This window comes from Temnothorax longispinosus, unplaced genomic scaffold (assembly GCF_030848805.1).
Source record: "Temnothorax longispinosus isolate EJ_2023e unplaced genomic scaffold, Tlon_JGU_v1 HiC_scaffold_53, whole genome shotgun sequence".
Taxonomy (NCBI): domain Eukaryota; kingdom Metazoa; phylum Arthropoda; class Insecta; order Hymenoptera; family Formicidae; genus Temnothorax; species Temnothorax longispinosus.
In genome coordinates, this window is record NW_027270374.1 from 36,430 (window position 1) to 54,477 (window position 18,048).

At 45.4% G+C, this 18,048-nt stretch overlaps 1 protein-coding gene across 1 annotated transcript; it reads left to right on the forward strand.

The window, feature by feature from the left end:
* Positions 1 to 5,449: 5,449 nt before the first annotated feature.
* Positions 5,450 to 6,799, forward strand: LOC139824718 (uncharacterized). Its single transcript, XM_071797261.1, has one exon. It carries the CDS (start codon positions 5,450 to 5,452, stop codon positions 6,797 to 6,799), a length of 1,350 nt encoding a protein of 449 aa, XP_071653362.1.
* Positions 6,800 to 18,048: the final 11,249 nt, after the last annotated feature.

Here is an 18,048-nt window from a genome sequence, read left to right on the forward strand (position 1 = left end):
CAACGAAATGCTGTAGAAAAAAATAATGAGATTACTTTCAAAATAATACAATTCGCAAAAAAGATATAAAAAAATATAAAGCTCTATAAATTATACAAAACTTACTTGTTTTCACACGTTGGAGTTTCAACATCGGGAATCGGCGCGTAATAATTCATACGTCTACTGCCACTGTTGCCGCCATTGCTTCCTCCAACGGAATACATTTTTTCTCTTGGTTATGAGAAGCGGACCGTTCGCACAAACAGCCGATACGAGACTAGTCGTATAAAATTAATCGAGTATACGCGACAGCACCCACTATAACCCTTCTAAAACTATGATGAAGGAGGGGAAAATTAATGTTTCTGTAACGCGCAATCAGCGCTCTGAATTTTAGGAGAGGGGACTAAGGTAGGATGTTTTTTCTTTATTAAGACGTATATCCCCCCTCTCCCCTCCGCATGACATCAACCGCGAAACATGTTCAGACATGTTCGTCTAAAACTGATACCCCATCCCCCTCCTCGAAGCTCTCAAGTTAGAATTCGTCACGTATACCTACTTATTCTTTAATTTTGTACACTATCGACTAAAGGGGAAAAGAAATAAAACATTTTTACACATACATATAAAATTTATTTTTTAAAAAGATGACAATTCTCTTTGGCGTCGCGACCACCAGTTAAATATTTTTAATACATTTTGCAATGCGCAATTCTTAATGTGTTTTCCACATCGCACAGTATTGGTAACATCTAGATTATTTAAAGATTCGATATCTTCGTAATCCGCATCCAGAGTCTCGATGTTTAGGTTTTTTCTCGCTTTACTCTCAAGCAGATCTACCAGCCATTCTCGTTTCTAGCATCCCTTGACGTACACGAGAGTCGGCATCTCGTCGTCGTCGTCGTCGTTGTCCTCTTCCTCACCGAGCACGGTTGATGTAATTAAACGCTTCACCTTGCTGTACGGCACGTTTCCGTTTTCCCATCGTAATCCATGGTGATTGCGAATCAACCAGGAAGCGCACGATTTGTCGGATTTTGTGAGGAGATTCCACGGCATGGGGCATGTAAAGATGTAATGCGCCAGAACGGCCCCGTTTCTCAGCACCGCCACCTCCTTCACGACAAATTTCATCCCGACGACGAAACCTTGCAGGTCGACGAACGTTGGTGCAGACATGAAGAAATATCTCTCTTTCTTCGATGCGTGAATCGAGAGGAATGACGCGCGTTTCGCGACACTCTGATTTTTATATCCTGCTCCCCTCTTTTTCCCCTCTCATAAATTTGTATCGGGAGTTAAAGAGAGAAAAAATTTTCGTCGACGTTGCCGCGAACATTCAGACTATTTTGCGCACTATGTTGGTCAACGGATTGTACTCGATCACGCGATCGTGTATGATGAGACAGTACGCGGAGGTATTCGGCGGTACGTTCTCCATGCAATCGAATTCTAGTCTGACATCCACGGTGGCGTTTTTGACGGATTTGTTTTGTCGAGAGCAATCGATGATCACGAACGGGCCGTTACGTAGAAAAGTTGAAACGGTGAGACTCGGCTCGAGATATTCGTATCCGTAATAGCCCTTGCAGAAACGCGCGTACATATCGTACAGAATCGCCCATCTGTGTTTACCAAAGTCCAAATTCAAATCGTCGTACGGATAGACTTCCGAGTTTAGGTAGAGTTTCACGTTGGTCAATTTGCAGTCGTCGAATCGGCTCGTGTCTGCGAACATGACGTTCTTCCGACCCGTTTGCAGAGCGAAGACGACGTATCGCCGTTTCTCGAGCTGAGTCGCGGTCTTAATGGCCCACGAGTGCTTGGTCGTGTTCTGCAACAGAAGATACTCGTACAGATCCCACGAACGGAAACCCATATTTAGATATCGTCCGTTTTCCAAGGCGCGCAGCATCGACAGCTTGTTGACCTCGCTCAATACCACGTGAGGCATTCGCCACTGTATCTTGAGTAGTTTGACAGTAGGCTCCAACGCGAGACTTCCCAACAGACAATTGTTGTCGGTGCGCGATCGTATCAAGATTAATTCGTGACGAGCGTTGATCACCACGCGTTTGTAATCCTCGCAAAATCCCAGTAACAGGTTGAGCGGTACGCAGAAATTGAAGTATCCGTTCGCGTTATTATGTGGTTCCCAGCCCGCGTTTCGCAGGATCACGCTTCTGTCGGACGATACCGTTACGTAGTTCTTGAGCGTGCTGGTTATTCCCATGATAGAAGAATACTAGGTGTAACATTGCGCATAATGGCGGCTGAATATAAGAAGAGCCAATAAGAAATTAGCCCCGAAATTGGCGTGAAATTCAAACACGATATTAATGAAAATATGTAATACAGTTAATACAAATACAAATAAATTAATATGTGGAAGAGTAAAATACAAGAAACTTGGGAGCTAATAAAAACTTGTGTTATAAGTAAAAAATGATAATAATAAATGATTATCTACGTTAATTAATATTATTCTATTTGTTCGAGAAACGTCGAACTCGGTGCTAATTTCAACGCGATCATACTCCCCCCCCTCCGCCCGAGCTTCGGCGGCGTCGATCGATACTCGATCACGCGTGGACGAAATACGTCACGCGCTCCGATTGGTTGGAGCCCGACAGCGGTCGGCTCCGACACGTGAAATGGTCAAAACAACGCGAATAGCGATTCAGCTCTGTGCATGTTCGTTCCAAAAAAAAAAAAAAAAAAAAAACCAATTTCTCAAGCTCGCTGCGAGGACTCGCTCGCAGGAGTCAGTCGCACTTCTTCGTCGCTTTCGAGCATTATCGTCGAAAGTCTGCGCTCGAATTGGTTCGCCTAAGCTCTCACGAATCGAGCTTCCGTTCTCGCGGAGTATAAAGTCGTCTCAGCTTAGCAGTTCTATCTCCCTCTTGCATTGCCTGAATCGCTAGTCGCGCCTATCTAAGCAAGTGCGCGTCTGTCACATTTATGTGTAATTGATTGTTGTTCGAGGGGTCTGTCTACTGCCGATCGTGCTCCGCTCGCGACCGTCCTTCTGCCGCGCGCTCAAGATCTCCGCTCGTCGCGAACAAGATTTCCGTTCCGCGTGAAGCTTCAAGTCCGAGGCTTTTTCAAGATTTCCCGTTCGCGATATCTGGCAGCGACAAGGAACGGATCAGAAGATTTCCGTATTCGCGGTGCACGATTCGTCGTTCCCCCTCGAGTTGTTAATAATAAAAGGCAATTCTGCAAATCTGTGTTTCACGAGTGTTTCCCATTATCTATCCTTTCCACGAGTCTACGGACTCTCGATACACACGCTTCGCGCTCAAGTCTGAGCGGAACTCTGCGACAGGGCGATCTCGAAATTCGACGCCCGAACATTTTGGTCCTTCGAGCCGGATCGAAGCGTGTGTGGAAGGTCGAGTGCGTGACGTGAGTGACAATATTCAAGTTCACCATGTCCGAACATCTCGTGAAGCAGCTCCAACTTCAGCGTTCGATCGAACGCTACGTCGAGAACTTCAAGAAAATCGGGAAGGGTAATCTAACCCCCGCGAAGGTGCGGTCACGAATTCAGACCCTCAAGGAGAGCTGGGTTCAATTCTTTGACGGTCACGCAGACGTGCAGGTGAAGATTCCTGAAGCGAGCCGGGCAACCTTGAGCTACTTCCAGGACGACGCTTTTGAGACGACCTACATAGCCTATCAGAACGCCCTCGACTACATGACGGAATGCCCGGAGGAATTGGAGCCGGTCGTGAGTCCGAACCCCCTTTTTTCGAGTTCGCGGTCAAACTTGGCGTCCCCCGCGATTTCTCTTTCACATCTTCCTCCCATTAGTTTGCCCCCGTTTGATGGAAATTACAATAACTGGGAGCAATTTCGCGATCGATTTACCACGCTCATAAAAAACAATAAAGATCTCGATGACTTCGCGCGCATGCATTTTCTCGCTTCATGTCTGAAGGGACGCGCTGCCGAGTGCATCTCGACTATTTCGGTTACCGCGAATAATTTTGCGATTGCGTGGAACACTCTGACTTCGCGGTACGAGAACAAACGTAGGTCTCTCCACTTACATCTTTCGACTCTAGTCGATTTACCAAAAGTTTCGCGTGAATCTGCTTCGGAGTTGCAAGCCTTATGTGATAAAGTCAGTGTCGCGGTAGCCTCTCTGAAAAGTTTAAATCGCCGACCTGAAGACTTGTGGAACGATGTACTCGTTCACCTCACCGTGCAAAAATTAGATCCTATTACGCGAAAAGCGTGGAATATAAAATCAAGCGATACCGATGCTCTGCTGTCATACGACGATCTTTGTCGATTTATCAAGTCGCGTACTCGCGCGTTAGAAGACTGCGTAATTGCCTCGAGCAAACCTGCTTCGAATTCTAATCCCTCGCGAGTGCATGCCGCAGCCGCTAACGCTTCCGCCAATGACCCGACTCAATGTCCGCTATGTAAAACTTCACATTTTATAAATCTATGCCCTGCGTTTATAAGCAAGAATGCGAGTCAGCGTCATGAAATCATTAAACAACATGTAGGAGATTTGGGGCCGTAGGGCCAGTATTGATGAGGGATCGGAGAAATTAGCGTAGTAGTGGAGCAGTCGTGGAGTAGCAGCCTAAGTGCTAGGCGTGTGAGCGAAGGATCCCGAGTTCGAGTCCCGGTAGCTCCGTTAATTTTTCTCTGCGCTTACAGTTCAGAAGTGGGATTGTGCTCGCGTTACCTCGTTGGAGGAGAACTTGCCCGATACACCGGATACCTGTGGGTGGTGTGATTGGGAAGTTGTGGAGTATAGCTCCGGGTTATTCTTGCAGGCTTCGGCAGTCGGAGGGCATGGCACATTCGGGGCGAATGTGATGTCAGGGCTGGCCGAGCTGTAGGAGATTTGGGGCCGTAGGGCCAGTATTGATGAGGGATCGGAGAAATTAGCGTAGTAGTGGAGCAGTCGTGGGGTAGCAGCCTAAGTGCTAGGCGTGTGAGCGAAGGATCCCGAGTTCGAGTCCCGGTAGCTCCGTTAATTTTTCTCTGCGCTTACAGTTCAGAAGTGGGATTGTGCTCGCGTTACCTCGTTGGAGGAGAACTTGCCCGATACACCGGATACCTGTGGGTGGTGTGATTGGGAAGTTGTGGAGTATAGCTCCGGGTTATTCTTGCAGGCTTCGGCAGTCGGAGGGTATGGCACATTCGGGGCGAATGTGATGTCAGGGCTGGCCGAGCTGTAGGAGATTTGGGGCCGTAGGGCCAGTATTGATGAGGGATCGGAGAAATTAGCGTAGTAGTGGAGCAGTCGTGGAGTTGCAGCCTAAGTGCTAGGCGTGTGAGCGAAGGATTCCGAGTTCGAGTCCCGGTAGCTCCGTTAATTTTTCTCTGCGCTTACAAACATAAACGTTGTTTTAATTGCCTCAGTGCCAAACATTCCGTCCAGGATTGTAGAAGTAAATACTCCTGTCGCGTTTGTCATAAAAAACATCACTCCATGTTACATTCTGACTCGGATTCTTGCTCCAGTTCAACGGGAATTGCCTCGTTCAATAGTTCGTCCTCCAAGGACATAGCGCCGCTTAATTGCTCGTTGCCTCAAACCTCGGATGTGAAATCTGAGGTAAATTCGTTGTTCGTTTCGGCAACGATAAAAAATCGATTGCCGGTTCTACTGGCGACGGCGTGGGTCACGATCCGCGGTTCGTCCGGCCGCACCGCCGTCGTCAGAGCGTTACTCGATCAAGGCTCCGAGATGACGTTCATCTCGGAGAACTTGGCGCAACTTTTGCGAGTCAAACGCATTCGCATGCCGATCTCTATTTCCGCCGTCGGCGGAGTTCACGCCGGGACATTCCAACACGCCGCGAGCATCTTCGTCTCTCCGCGCGCGTCTCTCGTCCCTGCGCTCGCGACCACCGCTCTCATTCTCAAGTCGGTAACTTCATATATTCCGAAACGAAACACGGATATCTCGTCGCTCTCTTATCTCTCCGATTTACCACTCGCGGACACGGATCCGACGAGTCGCGATCCCATAAGTATCATTATTGGAGCAGATCTCTATAATGAGATCATTCTCGATGGCATTCGCAAGGGAGAAATCGGGCAGCCTGTCGCGCAGAATTCCGTGTTCGGATGGGTCATCTCAGGACCCGTAAATACGTCCGCGCATAATGATTCAGCAGAATTTCCTCAAATCTCGACTCATCATATCTGTACCCTCTCGCTCGAAGAGGAACTTCGCCGATTCTGGGAGATCGAGGAACTTCCGCGACAAGCCGTTCTCACGCCTCAAGAAAAAGAATGCGAGGAGCATTTTCGCTCGACTCATTCTCGTAATTCCGAGGGACGCTATATAGTGCGTCTCCCGTTCCAAAGGGGCCCTCCTATCGATATCGGAAGTTCTGCATGTCAGGCCGAAAAATTGTTAAAGTCGCTAACTCGCCGACTTTGCGATAAACCGGAATTCGCGAAGGAATACTCGGATTTTCTCGACGAGTATGAACGCCTTGGGCATATGCGACCCGCGTCGACGCTTCAAGAGGACGAACAAAGCGTCTATCTTCCGCACCACGGGGTGATTCGTGAAGATAGCACGACCACGCGTCTCCGTGTCGTGTTCAACGCGTCTAGCGTCACCTCAAACGGCACCTCTCTTAACGACCATCTGCATGTCGGGCCGAAGAAGCAAACCGATATCTCGGCGATAATCGCGCGTTGGCGAAGATACCGATACGTCTATTCGGCCGATATAGCAAAAATGTATCGCCAAATTCTCGTTGATCTTCGCGACGTGAATTCTATCAACGGATTCTATGGAGACGGTCTCCTCTCGACGCGATAATTGTTTTCATCTTGCTGACTGTTACCTATGGTCAGGCCTGCGCGCCCTTTCTTGCCCTTGCCGTTCTGGAACAGTTAGTACGCGACGAAGGTAAACATTTTCCCCTCGCAATTCCGATCCTTCTCGAACACGTTTACGTTGACGATGCCGTCTTCGGAGCTGACGACAAAATTCTCATTCGGCTAATGCGGGATCAATTAATCGCCTTACTAAAATGCGGCGGGTTCGAATTGAAAAAATGGGCTAGTAATTCTCCTTCTCTACTTGAGGATATCGATGTCGCGGATCACGGCTTGGCTGGTAAAAAGCCCTTCGCTCAAGACGAACAACTCAAAATTCTCGGAATTGGGTGGAACCCAGCGAAAGACATTTTCGAGTATCGCGTTGCGCTCGCGGATACCGTCCCTACAACTAAACGCACCATTCTTTCCGCTATCGCTAAGCTTTACGACCCGTTGGGCTGGGCTACTCCGGTGACAATCGCCGCGAAAGTTTTCATGCAGCACCTCTGGCAAATTAAGGTCCAATGGGACGATACGATTTCAGAATCGACTTTCGCGAGATGGAAGGAAATCTATCCCCGGCTTTCATATCTTAGCCATCTGCAAATTCTTCGTTGGATCGGCCTTGGGCCAGACATCGATCACGCAGAAATACACGGTTTCGCTGACGCGTCAAATCATGCGTATGCCGCCGTTGTTTACCTAAAAGTCGTGTCTTCATCGGGCTAAGTCACGATCACGCTACTCGTCGCCAAATTGAAGGTCGCTCCTCTGAAAACAATTAGCATACCTCGGCTGGAATTATGTGCGGCCTTACTTCTCGCGCGACTTATTTGCTTCATTCGAAGGCTGAACGGTTATAACGACCTTCCGTATATTTGTTGGACGGACGCTAAAATTGTTCGTGCTTGGTTAGCTCAGGATCCGTCTCGATGGAAGACGTTTGTCGCCAATCGCGTTACTCAAATTCACGCTTTCCTTCCGAACGCCTCATGGCGACATGTGCCCACGGTCGATAATCCTGCGGATTGCGCGTCGCGCGGTATATTCGGAGACGAAATTCTCGATCATCCGTTATGGTGGCACGGTCCTCCCTGGCTTCATCTCACCGCGAACGAATGGCCAACTAGCGACATGCGTCTTTCCTCGAACGCTCCTCAAGAGGAGAGAACCATCGCCTTGCAATGCCATCAATCTTTCGACAAGTGGGACCTCGACACCAAGTACTCTTCGTGGCCTAAATTAGTTCGAGTTACCGCGTATATCCTTAAATTCATTCGTCTCTGTCGTAGCGGACGACCCCCTCACAGCGCCCTATCCCGCTCCGAAAAGCCTTTCTCTTTCCGCGTCCGATTGCGCTATGGCTAAAACGTTTTGGTTCAAGCAAATTCAAACCGATCTGTTTTCGAGCGAAATAAATACGTTGTCGCAACAACAAAATCTCGCCTCGAAAAGCTCGATTTTCTCTCTTCGACCGTTTTTGGATCGAGACGGAATTCTGCGCGTAGGTGGGCGATTGAGCAAAGCTCCCATGCCCTTTTCGGTCCGCCATCCCATATTGCTCTCGTCGCATCCGCTGGTAAAGCTTATCGTTCGTCAAGCTCACCTGCGAGCCCTGCACGCAGGCCCGCAGCTCACCTTGAATACTCTCCGCCGCGACTTTTGGATCATTCGCGCTCGCAATCTCGTAAAGACGGTGATTCATGATTGCGTGGCGTGTACGCGCGAGCGAGCCGCGATTCCCACTCAAGTAATGGGCGATCTGCCCGAGCCGCGCGTCACCTCATCGGTTCGTTGTTTTTTGCATTGCGGGTTAGATTACGCGGGCCCCGTGCTAATTCGCGCCTCCTCGGGCCGCGGTATTACTTCCCGCAAAGCGTATATCGCACTATTCATTTGTTTAGCGACCAAAGCTATCCATTTGGAATTGGTCGGAAACTATTCTACTTCGGCGTTCTTAAACGCTTACTCCCGTTTTTGCGCTCGGCGCGGTCTGCCGCAAAGTATGTACTCCGACAACGGAACTACCTTCGTCGGAGCGGACCGAGAGTTACAGCAGGCGTACAAAGCCGCATTACAGGATCCGAATTTCTTGAATCTGACCGCTTCGGATAATGTTACGTGGAATTTCCTCCCTCCCTCCGCCCCGCATTTCGGTGGATTGTGGGAGGCGGGCGTCCGTAGTGTTAAAATTCATTTGCGCCGCGTTTTAGGTCCGCATATGTTAACGTTCGAGGAATTCTCCACTTTATTATGTAGAATCGAGGCCTGTTTAAATTCCCAACCGATCGTGCCTCTCTCCGACACTCTCGACGACTATGAATGCCTCACTCCCGGTCATTTTTTGGTCGGATCCGCGCTCACTGTTAACCCGGAACCATCCTTGCTCAATCTTAATGAAAATCGATTATCTCGATGGCAGCTTGTACGCCACATTACGGAAAGATTTTGGAAATTATGGAGTAACGATTACGTAAATACGTTACAACAACGAGCAAAATAGCGAAAGGAAAAATCGCAAATTACCATCGGACAACTGGTCCTTCTGCGTCATCCCACGTTACCCCCATGCAAATGGGAACTAGGCCGCGTGACGCATTGTCACCCCGGGTCAGACGGCTTCACGCGAGTAGTGACGGTAAAGACGGCGACTTCCGAGTATCGTCGACCAATAGTCAAACTGTGCGTTCTACCGGTCAATAGCGAGGCAACGAGCAATTAATCATTTCTGCGTCCCCGCGAGACGCTCGTTATATTAAGTTTGCGTGCGATTTAGATTAAGTTTGTACATATGTTACTGCAATGTTATTCCACGGCGGGCGGCCGAATATGTATAACTATCCTGCTCTGTGCGGTTACTTGCCAGGATTATCGTGCTCATTATTTCGAAACTATCGTTCCGAGGCGGGCGGTATGTTCGAGAAACGTCGAACTTGGTGCTAATTTCAACGCGATCATACCCCCCCCCTCCGCCCGAGCTCCGGCGGCGTCGATCGATACTCGATCACGCGTGGACGAAATACGTCACGCGCTCCGATTGGTTGGAGCCCGACAGCGGTCGGCTCCGACACGTGAAATGGTCAAAACAACGCGAATAGCGATTCAGCTCTGTGCGTGTTCGTTCCAAAAAAAAAACCAATTTCTCAAGCTTGCTGCGAGGACTCGCTCGCAGGAGTCAGTCGCACTTCTTCGTCGCTTTCGAGCATTATCGTCGAAAGTCTGCGCTCGAATTGGTTCGCCTAAGCTCTCACGAATCGAGCTTCCGTTCTCGCGGAGTATAAAGTCGTCTCAGCCTAGCAGTTCTATCTCCCTCTCGCATTGCCTGAATTGCTAGTCGCGCCTTTATGTGTAATTGATTGTTGTTCGAGGGGTCTGTCTACTGCCGATCGTGCTCCGCTCGCGACCGTCCTTCTGCCGCGCGCTCAAGATCTCCGCTCGTCGCGAACAAGATTTCCGTTCCGCGTGAAGCTTTAAGTCCGAGGCTTTTTCAAGATTTCCGTTCGCGATATCTGGCAGCGACAAGGAACGGATCAGAAGATTTCCGTATTCGCGGTGCACGATTCGTCGTTCCCCCTCGAGTTGTTAATAATAGAAGGCAATTCTGCAAATCTGTGTTTCACGAGTGTTTCCCATTATCTATCCCTTCCACGAGTCTACGGACTCTCGATACACACGCTTCGCGCTCAAGTCTGAGCGGAACTCTGCGACAGGGCGATCTCGAAATTCGACGCCCGAACACTATTACATATTATATTATTCATGTACTATTTTATGCACTATCTTATTACACTATAATACTATATTATGTCTTTCATAAATTGCGTTCAAATATACACTACCAGTATCTTAGCCTGGGATGCACATGGTAATGATTCCCACACTACCCTCGTCCCTCGCCCAAGGGATGAGGGTGTCTATGGAAAATTTCCCCATGTAAGAAAAAAAAGTATGAAAGGTAAGTATGAAAAGTAAGTATATAAGGTAAGATAAGTATGAAAGGTAAGTATGCAATAAATTGCAAGGTAAGTATAAAAAAGTAAGTACGAAAGGTAAGGTAAGTATATATGTTCCGGATGCATAATAACTGTTCCCGGGCGCCCCCCATAACGGTGCAGCGAAAGACACCGTGAGGTTTTAGTCGGTAGGCCATGCATGCAGTATCGTGGGCGATGTGCATGCATGGAATCCGACACTCTCCCCCGTTCCTCTGCCCGGAGGGCGGGGGAGTCTTCCCCTTTGGGGCTACTGGGTAAATCGGGCTCTAGGCCTGGGATCCCAGTAGTAGAAAATTTCCTCACGTTAAAAAAAAAGGTAAAGTAAGTATGAAAGGTATGTAAGATAAGTATGAAAGGTAAGTATGAAAAGTAAGTACGTAAGATAAGGTAAGTATGAAAGGTAAGTATGTAAAATAAGTATGCAAGGTAAGTATAAAAGGTAAGTATAGATAAGGTGTATAAACTAAGACAAATTACAGCATGTATGGTTTCTGTTTATTTATTATCAATATTTATTAATTCTTGATTCTCTTTATTACATAATTTATATAACTTTCTGTTTCTTTTCTTCATCAAATTGTTTTGTGTTATATCTTTATTCACTTTTCTTAACCTGATGTATGTTCTAGTACGCACTAGACAGGCAATAACTTGTTTGGGAATAGTTATTTGTGTAACAAGTGAGGTAAGATGAAAATTCCCGGGTGCGGAGTTTACGCACGAGCCGAAGGCGAGTGCGGTAACCGCACCCGGGAATTTTCATCTTTACACACGGCTTACACTCCCTATTTTATGTTGCAAGTGCCTGGAAAGTGGTCTATCACGCACGCGTAGCGTGCGTAATGGGGCACTTTCCATGCACGTGTTGCATAAACTTATTATTAGTTTTTGTACATATAATATCTGTTAATGTGTCAAAAATTTTTGGCTGTTTATTAAAGAAATTGCCATGAAATTTATGAAATTTGTGCTCCATTATATTAACTGCTTCTTGGAAGCTTGTAAAAGGATATATGCAATTTCCTCGTGAAAACATGCAAAGCCAATCATTAGGTTGTGGATTCGGAAAGTCTTTGGTAGGGATTCCTAATTCACTAAAGTCGTTTCTATATCTATGTGCAACATATCCAGCAACGTACAATAGTGCATTTCTTTCAATGATATCAGTAGCTATTATTCGCTCAAAATCGTCGACCAACTTCATTTCTTGAGGACTAGGCTCATAAGTACTTAAATTTAACACTAGAAAGATGAAAAATGTATGTGAAGTAACAAATAATTGTTATGTAATATTAACAACAGTATACTCTTTATGTAATATTAAAAACAGTATACTGCTCGTTGATTCCTCACTAAGAAAAACAAAAATGTTTATTATGAGTAATTACATTATTGCTTTGGTAAAAAAAGTATTAATACCTTCTCCACTTTCTTCTTGTATATCATGTTCTTCTGTTTCTTCCCTTCTTTGAGTCATCGAATTATCTTTCACTATTGAAGTATCCATGAATATTTCGTCTTCGAAAATATTTTCATCTTCCCACAAACAATTTAAAGAAGATTCAGCAGTGTTATTGAAACATACGTCTTCAACGTCGACAAACATTGAAGAACTGCAATCCTCTTCGTTATGAACTCCTGACGAAAGTACATGCCCTGAGTGCTTCCCTAATATGTACCATTTTAAACGATTTCGTATCTCCACGGGCGTCGGATGATCATATCCTACGCCCATGGACCTCAAATATGAGAAAAAATTTTATATTATATTGTAGTAAATACGGTAGGCAGGAGAGGGCGCGAGTAGAGAAGGCCCTGGATAGTGGTAGGAGTGAGGAGTCGTGTGACAGAGCCCGTGAGAGAAAGACGTACGCGGTGAGCTCTGCGCGATCCGTAAGAGAATTTTACGATTACGATTAACATCATTTGCGAGTTGTGTACGCGAGTGCATAACATAGCCGAACAGCTTCTCTGAAGCAGAAGTACCCAAATATATATACTACTTTCATATTACAAGAAGTGAGAGTTTATTCGTTCCTTATCCATCCCGGCCCCCCACATTAATATTAAGGAAGACTGTCGTAGCACTACATGTAGAAGGACGGACAGGCAGATTCTGGGAATGCCTGCCTTGTCGGGTCTCAACAATTTTTCAGAAGTGGGATAAGTGACCGAGGATCGCGAGCCTTGTGTGCCTGATTGTGCTACGGAGAAAGCGGACTTGGTCAAGATGGATGCCCGTGAATTTTCGATCGCGGCCCTTAGGGAGATGTGTAAGTGGAAGGGTCTGCCCTTAAAAGGAAATAAGGCGGATCTCATAAAGAAGCTCGACAAACATGACGCCAGCGGATCTTGGAGGGTGGAAATCAAGCACTTCGGGACCAACGACGATGGAAGGACAGAAAAATCCGGCGAGCTAGCGAATTCATCATGGCGGGAAAATGAGCGGGAGAACGACCAGGAAGGAAGAAGACCGCCAAGATGCGCAGGATGATGTGCGCGGTGTAATGGATCGGTCTGTCCCGGCCATACATTTGCAAGAACCCCTGATCGGTATAGAGAATCTCAACATTACCGACACCACCGACCAGCCACGTACCGAGAGAGAGCCGTCTCAATCGCAGTGGAGAAGAGAGCAGGAGCTATTACGACGTGAATTAGAGATTACCAGACGGGAAAGAGATATGGCGATGCAGTCATCGGCGACACCGAGAGTGAACAATAACATATGGTCGAATTTCAGGCAACCGATCAATGCTATAAGCGAGTTAGTGAGTGAGTTCACGGGAGATCGTGACGCTTTCGATCGATGGGTGAGACAATTTAACCTTGTGCGTCAGACGTATTCGTTGGATGACAACGCCGCGCGAATGCTGATTGGATTGAAGTTGAAGGACCAAGCATTAAAATGGTTCCGTTCCAAACCGGAGTATCTAGAGATTCCAATCGAGGATTTATTAGAGCAGATGCGTGACTTATTCGATGTCCGGCCGGCTAAAGTTGAATTGCGGCGACAGTTCGAAAAGAGGGAATGGAAGAGCGACGAAACATTCGGCACGTACTTTTACGACAAAGTGATTCTGGCAGGACGAGTACCGGTGAGTGAAGACGAGCTGGTGGATTATTTGATCGACGGGATTCCTGACAGATTTCTTCAAAATCAAGCCCGAATGCAGCGATTCGAGAGGAAAGAGATGCTGTTGAGAGCGTTCGAAAATATTAAGTTGCGGCCCGGATTTAAAGGGAAGCACGGACGTGATGGTAATGTTATTGCATCCGACAAGTCAAAACAAGAGAAACCGGGAGCTCCACGGAAGGACGAGAATAAAGCAGAGGGAACGCGGTGTTACAACTGCAATCAGACGGGTCATCGGATGAAGGAGTGTACCAAGCCAAAGAGGGATCGAGGTTCCTGTTACGAGTGTGGACTTCAAGGGCACGGTATACGAGACTGCCCACAGAGACAGAAGAAGACGACCCCGACGACGGAGCCGGAGCCGAAGCAGAGTACGGCGCAAGTAACGAGTGTCACTGATCAGTTTGTCGCCGATAACGAATATTTGAAGATTGTTGATTTCGAAAGAATAGGTGGCGTGACTAATTATCATTTCCGTTTAGATACTCAGCTAGATACCGCGAGTCCGATTAGCCTGATTAAAGAGAAGTTTGTTCCGCGTGATTGGATTGAGAAAATAGCGTGTGAACGATATGAAGGAATTAACGGGTCAGCTGTAGAAATTGTAGGCGTTGCTAAATTAAAGATTGTATGCGAAGAAGCGACAGCTGAGAACGTAAATTTAAGGGTTGTTACAGATGGCACAATAAAACATAGCGCTCTCTTAGGAAGAGACGCTTTAAAGATATTAGGGTTAGGTTTAGCGAAACTTTCGGACGAAAGGAAATCGATTGTAGAAAATGAAATCCTGAATGTAGAGTCAAATATATTTAGCGGCGGTGAAGTAGACAAGCTAGATATTAATCCGGAATTACCATCCGAAGTGCGAGATAAGGTTAGAGAAACTATCCGAACGACTTATTTAGAAGCGAAGCGACCTGAAGTTCCAAAAATTAAGACTAAGTTTAAGATTAAGGTTAAAACCGAGCAACCATTCCATTTTACTCCAAACAGATTGTCTTATGATGAAAAGAACAAGCTACGTGAGATTATTGATAAATTATTGAAAAACGGAATAATTCGTCCGTCTAATTCTGAATATGCTTCCAGGATTGTTTTAGTAAGAAAACGGGATGGCAGTTTGCGTTTATGTATTGATTATCGGCCTCTAAATAAAATCACCGAGAAGGATAATTTCCCTTTACCAATAATTGAGGAACAAATAAATGAATTACAGGGTAAACGTTATTATACATTACTTGATTTAAAGGATGGATTTCACCACGTTTATGTGGATGAGGATAGTATTAAGTATACATCTTTTGTTACTCCGTTTGGGCAATACGAATGGGTTAGAATGCCTTTTGGTCCGAAAAATGCTCCAGCTTGTTTTCAACGACATGTTGGCAATACTTTGGAAGAACCTCTTAAGTCAGGTGAAGTAGTTTCGTATTTTGATGATGTTGTTATAGCAACTAATACACTTAAAGAACACTTCGAAGTATTAACCAAAGTTCTCAAAATATTTACAGAGAATTTATTAGAATTAAGATTAGATAAATGTCATTTTGTTTATGAAGAGATTGAGTTTTTAGGTTATGTTGTATCAGCTAAGGGCATACGTCCAACTAAATCGGGAATTCTGGCGGTAAGGAATTTCCCAACCCCACATTGTGTAAGAGACGTGCAAAGTTTTTTAGGTCTGAGCTCATATTTTCGAAAATTCGTACAAGGGTTTTCATTAATTGCTGCTCCATTATACGCTTTGTTAAAGAAAGGAGTAACTTTCGAGTTTGGTTTTGAGCAAATGGAGTCATTTGAAAAGTTGAAGCAGGAATTAACGAAAGCACCTATTTTGGCCATTTATAATCCTAAGGACGAGACAGAGTTGCATTGTGATGCCAGTTCTCTGGGGTTTGGCGCAGTATTACTTCAAAGGAAGGCGGATAATAAATTTCATCTGCTATTTTATTTTTCGAAAAAGACTACGGAAGCAGAAGCCCGTTATCACAGTTATGAGCTAGAGACTTTAGCTATCATTTACGCGTTAAGACGGTTTCGCATATACCTGCAAGGCATTCCCTTTAAGATCGTGACAGATTGCAGTGCATTAGTTATGACTCTTAATAAAAAAGAGATAAATCCCCGAATTGCAAGATGGGCGTTAGAGCTCCAAAATTATGATTATACGACCGAGCACAGGTCAGGTAAGCGAATGCCACATGTAGATGCACTTAGCCGAATTCATCATATTTTAGTGTTAGAGGATAATACTTTCGAGTTTAATTTATCAGTAAGTCAAGCGGATGATGCGAATATTAAAGAACTTAAGACACGTTTAGAGAAAAAACAAGATCCTTTTTATGAGATGCGTAACGGTATAATTTATAGGAAAAAGAAAGATAAAATATTATTTTATGTACCATCCGCAATGGAGCAAGAAGTGCTACATAGGTATCATAATGATTTTGGCCATTTTGGTATAGAGAAAACTTATGCGATACTTCAAGAAAGTTTTTGGTTTCCGAACATGAAGGACAAAGTTAAAAGCCATATTAAGAATTGTATTAAGTGTATAGCATTTACGAAAAATACTGGTAAAAGAGAAGGGCTACTTCATAGCATTCCTAAAGGAGATTTGCCATTTATGACTGTTCATGTCGATCATTATGGTCCAGTAGATCGTGCTCATGCGACGAAGAGACATGTATTAGTAGTTATAGACGCGTTTACGAAATATGTGCGCTTGTATGCTGTGAAATCTACAACATCGCGAGAGTCAATCAAATGTTTGCGTGAATATTTCCAAACTTACAGTAGACCGAAAACATTAATTTCGGATCGAGGTACATGTTTTACTTCGAGAGAGTTTGAAGAATTTATGAGCGAGATGAGTGTTACTCACATAAAGATAGCAACGGGATCGCCCCAAGCGAATGGGCAAATAGAACGCGTTAATCGAATAATTGGACCTGCTTTAGGAAAACTATACGATGGAAAAGATTGGCATAAATCTTTAGAAGAAATTGAGTTTGCCATTAATAACACACCAAATCGTACAACGGGAGAGACACCCAGTCAATTGTTATTCGGAGTTAGGCAACGCGGAAGTGTAATCGATGCGCTTAAGGAATATGTTGATGAGACTAGTGGAACGCAACCACGAGATTTAAAGATGTTACGTGCTAAAGCGAGCGATAGAGTACAAGAAGCCCAAAAATATAACGAGGACTATGTTAATAGAAAGCGGAAATTAGCTCATTGTTATGAAATAGATGATTTTGTTATGGTCAAGAATTTCATTACTGGCCCAGGGAAATTAGCTCCCGCATATAAAGGTCCTTATAGAGTCATTAAAGTGTTACGAAACGATAGATATGTTATTGGTGATATCGAAGGATTTCAGATGTCACAAAAACCGTACACAGGCGTGTGGGAAGCCGCTAATTTAAAACCGTGGCGAGATAGAGTCGACGGAGATCACGAGACGAATTCAAGCGAAGAATCTGATATCGAGAGTGCGAATGAAACGGAGAACGATAATTCCGAGGATTCCGATTAGTTATTAAGACTTATTTAGAGGAAAGTGTTAAGACTGGTTTGTTCAGATTAGCGTTATTAATATTATCTTAGGATTTATGTATGGTATTATTCTTATGTTAACATGTAATTTTAGTCTTATGGCATACTTATGTTTTCGACTTATGGTTTCGACTTATGAGACAAAGTTAGTAGAAAGTTGTTAATTATCGTTTAAGGGCGAATACGGCCGAGGACGGCCTCATGTCAGGCTGGCCGAATTGTAGTAAATACGGTAGGCAGGAGAGGGCGCGAGTAGAGAAGGCCCTGGATAGTGGTAGGAGTGAGGAGTCGTGTGACAGAGCCCGTGAGAGAAAGACGTACGCGGTGAGCTCTGCGCGATCCGTAAGAGAATTTTACGATTACGATTAACATCATTTGCGAGTTGTGTACGCGAGTGCATAACATAGCCGAACAGCTTCTCTGAAGCAGAAGTACCCAAATATATATACTACTTTCATATTACAAGAAGTGAGAGTTTATTCGTTCCTTATCCATCCCGGCCCCCCACATTAATATTAAGGAAGACTGTCGTAGCACTACATGTAGAAGGACGGA

Bases quoted from the DNA above. Each gene is read 5' to 3' on its own strand.
- LOC139824718 (XM_071797261.1), top strand. From the start codon at position 5,450: ATGTTACATTCTGACTCGGATTCTTGCTCCAGTTCAACGGGAATTGCC.